At 42.7% G+C, this 10,272-nt stretch overlaps 2 protein-coding genes across 3 annotated transcripts in view; one reads left to right on the top strand and one right to left on the bottom strand.

Moving 5' to 3' along the window:
• Positions 1 to 1,594: 1,594 nt before the first annotated feature.
• Positions 1,595 to 7,563, bottom strand: oat (ornithine aminotransferase). Its single transcript, XM_031842226.1, has 10 exons — positions 7,420 to 7,563; positions 5,930 to 6,161; positions 5,560 to 5,784; positions 5,376 to 5,471; positions 5,051 to 5,178; positions 4,809 to 4,931; positions 3,809 to 3,937; positions 3,536 to 3,649; positions 3,169 to 3,313; positions 1,595 to 2,710 (listed from the first exon to the last, which is right to left on the bottom strand). Exons 2-10 carry the CDS (start codon positions 6,141 to 6,143, stop codon positions 2,550 to 2,552), a joined length of 1,335 nt encoding a protein of 444 aa, XP_031698086.1. The 5' UTR covers positions 6,144 to 6,161; positions 7,420 to 7,563; the 3' UTR covers positions 1,595 to 2,549.
• Positions 7,564 to 7,863: 300 nt separating this feature from the next.
• The window catches only part of lhpp (phospholysine phosphohistidine inorganic pyrophosphate phosphatase), an 18,347-nt gene continuing 15,938 nt past the window's right edge, over positions 7,864 to 10,272 (top strand). Inside the window, exons 1-5 of one of the 2 annotated variants that reach the window (XM_031843161.1) lie at positions 7,864 to 8,053; positions 8,316 to 8,503; positions 8,922 to 9,075; positions 9,165 to 9,228; positions 9,321 to 9,413. In XM_031843161.1, the coding sequence (XP_031699021.1) occupies positions 7,920 to 8,053; positions 8,316 to 8,503; positions 8,922 to 9,075; positions 9,165 to 9,228; positions 9,321 to 9,413 (633 nt within the window). In that variant the 5' untranslated portion in view covers positions 7,864 to 7,919. The remainder of the gene's footprint in view (positions 8,054 to 8,315; positions 8,504 to 8,921; positions 9,076 to 9,164; positions 9,229 to 9,320; positions 9,414 to 10,272) is intronic. The other variant, XM_031843160.1, reaches the window with a different exon arrangement.

Genomic DNA, 10,272 nt, shown 5'->3' with positions numbered 1-10,272 from the left:
TTTCAAATGCATCTCACAAGGGGGTTTTGCCTTTGGCAAGGTTGCCATTGTAAATAAAAATGTGTTCCTAAGGACTGGTTGAATTAAGAATAAAGAAATACAAATATTGAGTTCATATGTGAAAGGAGCTTTCAGTCACATGATGATAACCGGCTGAGAAAGACTATGAAATGTGTTTAAAAAGCTCCGTAATTAAAAGTGCAATAGAAAATAAAATATGCACTCAATAGAAAGCCTTGAAAGAGGAGTTGGCCTTGAGTGCTGCCATTAAAAGTGCAAAGCATTAAACTAATTAGAGTGGATTGTATTGATCCTCAACAGCATGTACTATGTTTTCTTGTACATCTGTTTGAAAATGAAATACCAGCCATCTGTTGCATTACTTTTTCCCAAACAACTCTCCTGGCTTTAAAAAAAAAAAAAAAAACAGCAATTGCAAATACAGTTCAACCTACATAAAGGTCAAAATTCATTCCTACCAATTATATAAGAGATGAAATATTCATCTGATACCGTCCGTCAGATCTGTAGTGTTATACTTGTCAGATCTGTAGTGTTATACTTGTGACTATACACCAAGTCTTAAACTGTATCTGAGTAAGGCTCTTATCCCGGCACTTCTTCCTGTTATTTTAAGCTTTGTATTTAACACCTGCCCGATAAGCGTTTGTACACACTACCAATCTTTAGTTTCATTTCAGTAAAGGCACAGCACCATCTAGTGTTACATCTAGCATCATTGCAAAATAATAGGTTACATGCATAACTTCAGTATAAAGGCGCAATCTCCACACACAGATTTTGAGGTGTAAATCATTGTTTGAGGAATCTCAGACATTTTGAGCCCTTTATGAATCCGTAAATCCGCATTTCTGCAGACTCTGCCCAAAGAGAATTACCCACAATCCACAGCAATGTGACTTTAAACACAGGGTTTCCGGTAGAAGCATGGAGACGTAAAAAAAAGGTAAACAAAGAGGACGGCACATGGGTGTTCAGCCTGGCTAATTACATTTAGTCGGAAATAACCTGGAAGACGTTCAAATCAGGGAGTCAAAAAGTTCAAATAAATACCCACAATTGTACAGATTTGTTGACGTCATCATGGTAACGTGATATGTTGCAGCAAAGTGCCGTCCCATTCGTATTTGCACCATTTCAAGCCCTCACAGTCAACCATTTACCAGGTGACGTCAGTAAGTCCCTGAGAGTTCAGGGTTTGAGGCCTTGGAGGGGGACGTTGGGATTGGGCCATAGTCTTTGACAGAGAAAATGATCTGTATGCTTTGCTCTGTTGGGTAAATAATGACATCAACTGAGACCACAGCTAGGTTTGTGCATCTGGTCTTGCAACTTGTTCAGCATTGTGACAAGTTAAGGCTTGTCATGTCATTTAAGCCAACAAAGACCAGTTTTTGGAGTGTATCTGGATACCTGGGTCTTTTTACATCATTCAATGGTCTGGATTTTAGGGGTTTCAGTGTTTTTAAATCAGCAAAGCTAACAAATGAAAATGCAAAGATAACTCGGTGAACCTGCATCCTGAAACGGGCCAATCAAATTCATTGTTCCACACAAACAGCAACACAGGAAATAAGACTGCAATAATTTATTTGAAGATCAATGGATTGTGCAACAACTAAAAGGTGACATTGCCTTTGAAAGACATTGTTTTGTAACAGAGAAAACATTTATCAATAAGTTCAATGACAACATTGTACTACAGATACAGGTCACATTTGTAATGTTAATTAAAAGTACTTCAAACGGTTTCCGGGAATTTTATTTCAATTGCACTAAAATACCCACAGCATTCTCCAAGACTTGAAAGGCTTTTACAAAATGTGCAAACACCTGCTCTGGAGCTCTTAAAAATACCCAGACTAGCTGGCCCTCTATGCAACAAGGCTGGTCTCACAAGGTTCATGTTCTCAGACAGCAGTAGTTCAGCAGTGTTTACCAGACTACTCAACTCGGTTTGATATATTGACTGTAAACAAGATTATATTTCAGTGTACTTTCAACTTTTAAAGTCCTGCACATCAGCCGGTCAGACTTTATTGTATGCCTCCGAGGAGAAAACTTTAATAAAATCTTTGTAAATTTAGACTGCCTGCGTCCCTGAAAACATCACATAACCTTAAGGTTTTATTGAAGAAAAGCACTTTGACTATTTATATCAATCTATACCAGCGGAAATTATATCTAGGGCTATCCCGAATACTTTTGGGCATTAAAATACAGATTTAAACTCTGATCGACTTGGTTAAAGCTTCGAAGGATTCGGGTCAGCCTCAGAATTAAATATAGAACATTCAAAATAGTTGTGTTGCAGTCTATCAGAACTTTTTTTTTTTCTGTACACAAGTGTCCATATAGCCTCATAGAAGCACACTCCACACAATCTCTATACTGTATTTCTACCGTCCAAGAACTCCGGTCTAAAAAAATAGAAATAAAACTACTGAAATGTTTAGCGTAACCTGTTAATTATGATTATCAGGTGGAAAGTCGTCTGCGTATTGTTGTCGAGTAGTTTGGGTTCTAGTTTAGAAGGACAAGATGGTTCTCTGGATGATGTCGATACAGTCGCGCAGCTCGTGCTCTTTGATGGTGAGGGGAGGGGCCAGGCGGATGATGTCACCGTGGGTGGGCTTGGCCAGCAGGCCGTTGTCACGAAGTTGCAGGCACACCTTCCAGGCGTTATAGTCTGAGAGGATTGTTGTAATAAAAATAAAAGAAGGTCAGATTGAGTGACTGCAAGGTGCCAATAGTGTTCTGCTCTTCATTTGTCTTGCTGATTTTCAGTACTGAGACAACATTTGGTACTAATTTAATTGTCTGATGTCATTCAAAGACTACAAATCTAAATTATTTAAGGGTTAAGGGGGGGGATCTATTGGCAGGAATGGAATATAATATTCATATGTTTTAATCCAGTTGGTTACAACATGCAACCTCACTGCTAGATGCCACTAAATCCTACACACTGGTCCCCCAAGTGTGGATTTGCTTATTTAATGAAAGCTTGGATTTATTTTGTAAACTAAAACGGTTGACCAGATCATGCTTCATGTACAAAACGAAAGCCCATTAGCTGGGAAGTTTTTACTTTAGTAATAGTGGTCACCAATAGGGCTGCGGTTTTAGAATACTTCAGCACTGTACCTTTAGTCTCTTCGATGACGATGGCGTTGAGGAGGCCTTTCCCTCTGACTGCTGTCACAATGTCTTTGGGCAGTTTACTCAGCTCGCTCCGCAGCAGCACTCCCATCCTTTCGGCATTCTCTGCCAGCTTCTCCTCCTCAATCACCTGCAAACAAAGAGCAGATGTAGGACATCAATGTGACTTGCATACTTTTCTTCTAATGTTAAATTGGCTTTGAAGGTAACTTTGCGGTATGTTGCATATCACAAGTGAGAGTTCCCTCCATTTAATCGATTAAAACAAAAAGGCAAAAAACAGAAGTAGCAATGAGTTGTTAAAGGGTAGATAGATAAAGAAACTATAAATGAAGTGCATTTTAATGCTGACCTGAAGTGCGGCGATTGCGACCTGACAGGCCACGGGGTTACCGCCAAAAGTGGAGCCGTGTTCTCCAGGCTTGATGGTCAGCATCACCTCATCATCACACAGCACAGCAGACACCTGAGGCACACAAACACAGATCAGTGAACGCAAAGGTTACATAACTACTATGATCTATACTGCTGTCAAACGTATGACAGTTATGTTGGAGTCTTCTACTTGCAAAACAAAACCCTAACATGATATGACGTGTGAGTGAACGACAACAAAAATGCTTACAGGGTAAACTCCTCCAGAGAGAGCTTTGCCCAGAACCACGATATCTGGACGAACTTCCTCGTGGTCCACAGCCAGGCGCCGGCCAGTCCTCGCCAAGCCCGTCTGCACCTCGTCAGCGATCCACAACACCTGGACAAAACACAGAGGTCTTTAGTAGTGATCTCAAAGCCCAGCTGCAGTCGTCACCACAGCCCGAGGTTTCTTTTTGGGCCTGTAGATCCATAAACTTAAAAAAAAGGAACAGTGTGTAGGATACATTAGCAGAAATTGAACATAATCTTTATATAACTTTTCATTCATGTATAATCGCATGAAGCCAAGAATCGTTTTGTTTTTGTTAGTTTAGAATGACTAAACTACATCGAACGCTTTTTCGTTACAGCTTGTTCAGCATTGCGCAATCCCTGAATGTGTAATGCTGTGCAAAGTTACAGTGTGTTTATTCAACGTGAACATAGAAATTCTCATGGTCAACAGGGAGTTCATAGAGTGTAAAAAAAGTACAATAATTTGATATTATATTTCAAATTCACCTCGACTTAGCGACATGTTGTGTTAACCTCTTCTGCTCCTTGCCCGGTGGAAAGTGATTTCCGGTTCACATAATATAATTAAACCCCGTCTCTCCTTGTGAAGAATGCTTTTCTTCCCGATAAGAAAGCCGATATATAAATGGCCAAAACTGAAGCCCAGACTGCAGTTCGCCTTCAATTAATTAGGCTGTCAGGTGGAGCCACGCTGTACTGTAGCAGCTGGCTGCTGTGTGTTTTTGCACTGCTTAGAAACAGTATATTACGGACTATTTAGGTCAAACAGGGCCCTAGGAGCTGTGCATATGGGGAAATACCGCATGCACTTGATAAAAACAGCATGATAAAAACTACAAAATGTTGTCTCTAGAGTGGTGTGCTGTACATCCACATACCAGGCAGATTCAAACCTACAGTAAGCTGAGGAGTCACACGACGTCTCATTCCTGCTTGTCTTTGTTCAGACTCACGTTGTATTTGGTGCAGAGTTCTCTGACTTTGGTGAGGTAGCCCTGGTCTGGCACCACCACCCCAGCCTCGCCCTGGATGGGCTCCACCATGAAAGCAGCAACATTGGGGTCTTGAAAAGCTTTCTGTAGAAAAGAATCAATAAATTAAATTCACACTACTTTAGTCAATCATTATGTTCCCATGTTTAAACATAGAAAATGAGGGTGTCAAGGCAGCTAGTTTGGAGAATCAGAACCTGTACCTCCAGTGAAGGAATATTGTTGTATGGGACGATCTCAAAGCCGGGCATGTAGGGGCCGAAACCTTCGTAGCTACTGGGGTCAGTTGAGCTGGAGATGGCTGCCATGGTGCGGCCCCAGAAGTTTCCATCTAAATGAAGAGCGAATGAGGCATATTTATCATTGTTCCGTTTACATCTTTACATCATGTGGGCAATTTGAAACCTGTGGTCACCTTGTCCTTTATCTGTCGAGAGGATTTTCTTATAAAGACACTGGGTAAGGTAACAAATGGGACAAACTCCATAACCGTGACGGAGCCTTCTGCAACATAACTTTGTGACTTACCTGCAAAAATGATTTTGGCCTGATTTTTGGGAACCCCCTTTACTTCGTAGGCCCACTTGCGGGCGAGCTTGCAGGCCGTCTCGCCACCTTCAACGCCTAATACGTCACAAAAGTAAGAAATGTCAACAAACGCACTGGTAACAACTTCTGAGGATGTTTCGCATGAGATGTTTCCTGACAGTACCTGTATTCATGGGTAAGACTTTGTCGTAGCCAAACAAGCCAGTGATGTACTCCTCGTAGGCTCCCAGCACGTTGTTGTAGAACGCTCTGGAAGTCAGGGAGAGTTTGGAGGCTTGGGCGTTGAGCGCGGCTATGATCTTCGGGTGGCAGTGGCCCTGGTTTACGGCACTGTAAGCACTCAGGAAGTCATAATACCGGCTGCCTTCCACATCCCACAAATAGATGCCTGAGTAAGTAAGAAAACAGAGTTGTTTGGAAGTGTGATGGTTCCTAAGTGATTTGTAGGATGTTGAGGAACATCACCAGAGATTAGGGAATCATACATAAATCACACTTTTATTTTTAGTAATCATACGATGCTCCGCACTCACCCTCCCCCCTCTCCAAGGCCACGGGTAGTGGGTGGTAGTTGTGCGCTCCATATTTGTCCTCGCGGAAGTAGATTTCCTCCGAGGTGAGCGGACGGTCAGACCTCAGTTTGGTTGCGACGGTGGAGGCAGGACGTGTGCCAGAGTGGACGCTGCGACTAAGAGCAGGGGCGGCGCGGCTCAGGTTGCGGCTGAGCTGGAGAATCATTCCCTTCATGGTTGAGAGCTGCTACGTCTGTTTGATAAGAGCACACACACAAAATACAGAAATTGTTTTTCATCAGTGTTGAATTTATGAAACAATAAGGGGTTTCTTTGTTCCAAGGAAGTGGTTTATGATAACTTCTAAATACAGAGAGCCTGACAAGAAAAACATATTAATCTAACTAACCAAGAGAGTAATCTGCAGATTAATCGATAAAGAAAATCATAATGAAAAGCGCCCCTAGATACACAGCTACGCAGTGAGCTAAACACAAAAGTTGGCCTTTGTAGGCTTTACTGGCAGCAGCTGTGAAAACTATAAAACCTGTACCGGACAAATACAATTATAGAACCAGTAATTAACTTGTCATTAGCAGTGATGCTCTTGCCCCATCATAAAAAAACAAAACAATATGTAGCTACAGCTTAATAAGCTATTACGCAGATGGAGCAAACAGGCGTTACAGGTCTGCTGAGCAATGCTTTTCTCTTTCACATGCAACACAATAGAGGACAGGCACAGACTTGATATGAGAGGGTTAACAAAAGCTAACCCCACAGCAGCACCGCAACTCAGCTGAGCTGACTTTTCTATTTGGTTTGCAATCAAGGGTAGACTTAATTAAAAATTGACCTTCGCTGTTATCTACTAATGTAACATGTACCACTCGTCTTGCTGTAGTGCTACTTTCTAAACGTTTAACTATGCATCACTATGACTGAGAGTGTGGCCTTCATGATGTCGTGGCACTGAATCGTATTGAACTTCCATGACATTTGCAAAAAAAATAAAATGTGTAGAGATACCCAGAAGTCTGTGCTGGATAACCAATAACCTTGCACAGTGAATAAATACACACAGCAAACAGGCAGCACCTGGACTGGGTCACATCAAGGATATTGGACTCGTGACAGTTCCCATTAATGCTCCAAGAGAGGTGATAGGTTCCTGGGGAGCTGCCTCCACAACAGTAATGTCATAACCAGATGCTATATAAAGACTGAGTACGAGTACCTAGATGACAGTCACCTTAACCCATTTTGGGTTACATAATACTGCATCATGGCGCATTACTTAACGCTCTTACAAAACTCTCAAACTAAATATGACAGTCGATGTTACGTGAATTAATGCTCCCTCTCGCCCGAAGGCGTGTAAACGCTTTCGATATCGGTGCTAAACCAACACAAATGTTTAGTTAGTACCGGCTGGCTAGCTAGCTAATGCTAGCTAGCTAACATTAGCACCCGCTTGATTCCCGATACTTCACGCGCATCCCCTGAATTACCGAGCAGGAGAGAGGAGACGTGGAGGGAAGTGAAGCGACGATAGAAATCCCTCTAGAGTGATGTCCGTCCCGGTCCTGATGGGTGAAGCTGAAGGTTCCTGCTTATTAAATGACTGTCTAGCCGGTGGGTGGGGGCGGGATGAGACACGTGTGTGGCTGCGTCAGAGGACACGCCTACATGTTGCAATGTTTCCGATGATTGCAAGATCGATCAATTATAAATAAACATCAGCTTTAGTCATCACAATCGTCACTAATTAAAACAGTCACACACTTGTTGAAATCAGTCATATACAATTATATAAAATGATATAAAACCTCATAATACTGCAGCGTGTCAGTGACTCACTCCGACTGTACGTATTGCCTATAAATACGACTACATTACACAGACTGTATGGTACATTAATATGAACCGTGACAATATTTAATTCACGAGAGCGTGATGGGTTGCCTGCCACACTTTACGCGCATGCGCTTTTTTAGGCTGGCATTTCGTCATGGCCGCTGACACGGGCTGGCCGGGCTGTGCGAAGAGTTTGAAAGGTGTCATATTGGACCTGTGTGGCGTCTTGTATGACAGCGGGGAGGGCGACGGGACCGCCATTCCCGGTTCCATCGAAGCTGTGAAAAAGTGAGTGAATAGTCGTCAAGAGATTTGAGCTGCTTGCGCGTTCAGCATATGGACCAAAGTGCACGCACCCGGTTATCCATAGTGTTGCTAACTTAAGGATACTAGCAGTTCCTTGCTAGACTGCTAAAGGGTCCACGTGCACGCATGATTTAAACCAGTGCTGCATAAGCTGCAGGAGCTGTCTCCATGTCAGTGTCACTGTGGTGCGCAGTAAACATGGTGCTCCTTCCTCAATCTGCCCCCCTTGTCCTCTTTTTCAAAGGCTCAAGGCTTCCGACCTGCAGCTGCGCTTCTGCACCAATGAGACCCAGGCCGCCAGAGACACGTTTGTCGCCAAGCTGCAGAGACTGGGCTTTGACATCCTGGTGTCTGAGGTCTTCTCTCCTGCTCCTGCAGCCGTAGCTGTCCTTAAGGAGAGGGCTTTACGGCCTCACCTGCTTGTGTATGATGGTAAAGACTTATTGCATTTTGACAGTAAACAACCTGGTTATTCTCAATGTCTGACCCTATACTCAGTGCTGTTAAAACATATTAAATTGCCATGAGAATCTGTTAAGGCAAACCATTTGCTCAGATGTAGTGTTTAGAATATCGTCGAATTGTGTGATGCAGCGAAACACACAATGTTTAACGTCAACGTGATTTCATCAGAAGTGGTGTTGTATTGTTTACCAGTCTGTCTGTGGCTCTCAGCCACCCAGTGCATCCTTTAGGCCCAGTGATGCATTATTAATAGTTTTTGAGGAATAAACTCAGATTTTGGTCCTCTCGTGGGATTTGTTAACAATATGGAAAAATATATAATATCATCAGACTTATACTTTAAATGACCCGATCCTAAAAGGTATTTATGTTTACTCTCATGCAGGACTTCTCCCCGAGTTTGACAGTGTTGACAAGACCAACCCAAACTGTGTGGTGATCGGAGACGCAGCTGAAACGTTTTCCTACCAGAACCTGAACGAGGCATTCAGGGTCCTTATAGGCCTGGAGAAGCCAGTGCTGTTCTCTCTGGGCCAAGGGTAAGAGGATATTTAAAAGTCAGTAGGCATAACTATATTGCATATTCTGACTGATAATAATAAACAAAATATTTGTGATCTCTTCATAGGAGGTACTACAAAGAGACAGATGGTTTGAACCTAGATGTCGGGGCGTACATGAAGGCTCTGGAGGTACAGTAGGTGCTTTGTTCGCATTGATACATTTATTAAGAACAGCAGTTCTCAACGATGACTCATTTTGGTTAGCGTTTTCTTCCCTCCAGTATGCCTGCGATTTAAAGGCTGAAGTAGTTGGAAAGCCATCCCCAACATTCTTCCAGAGTGTTCTCAATGACATGGGCCTTCAACCGCATGAGGTACGTGACAACAGAGTGTTCCATAATAACGCAGATTCATACTTCACTTCTTCCATCTAGGCTCATTTTTAACACATTTTGAGATGGTCGGTTTTCAACAGGCCAGTTTGAAATGTATGTCGCTTGAACTCGTGTCGTGTTCCCACATTTTCCCACATCCCACATTTCAACGTCCTCAGACAAGTATGTTGTGCAGATTATTTTCAATATTAAAAGCTTTTACTTTTACAAGATGTTTATTTGTCTTTTCCCCACCCCCATTCACAGCAGCCACCTGCAGTGTCATCCCTCATCGGCACACACGCTGGTGCGTGTTCAGTTGTACACTCCTTTTTTTTTTTTCTCAGCAGGTGTCTGAACATGTGTCCCTGGTATCTACCCATCTCAGTCAATCCCAAGTATAAAGACTGTGCCACAGTCTCTCTAAGCTTCTCTATTTTTGTACTTGGCACTCTGAGGAAGCTGGGTTCATCTCAGCCAAAGCCTCTCTCCTTTCTCTGGATCTCTTGTCTTTCTCCGGATATATCCAAAGCTTCATCTGCTGCTTCCAAGAAGCCTTCCGCTACTTGCCCGTGCTTTCATGCAGAGATGGTCAAATTGACCAGTATCATTCCTCTCAGAAGGAATTACCGAACTCTTTAAGAATACCTTCTCGAATCGGAAGTTGTTTTCCTGTCACAGGAATTCTACACTAATAGGCGACGGCACAAACTCATGCTTGTGTGACAAGGAGCTCCTGGTCAGTGGCGAGGATAGCTGAGACGTTTATAAAGGAAACAGGAGGAGAAGGGAGGGCGGGCACTGGCTACTGGCACTCCTGGTGAAATAAATGTGCATATATATATATATATATATATAT

The sequence above is a fragment of the Anarrhichthys ocellatus genome, unplaced genomic scaffold (assembly GCF_004355925.1).
Source record: "Anarrhichthys ocellatus isolate YVR2014 unplaced genomic scaffold, GSC_Weel_1.0 scaffold4, whole genome shotgun sequence".
Classification (NCBI taxonomy): domain Eukaryota; kingdom Metazoa; phylum Chordata; class Actinopteri; order Perciformes; family Anarhichadidae; genus Anarrhichthys; species Anarrhichthys ocellatus.
This window is presented reverse-complemented; position numbering and strand designations above follow the sequence as displayed.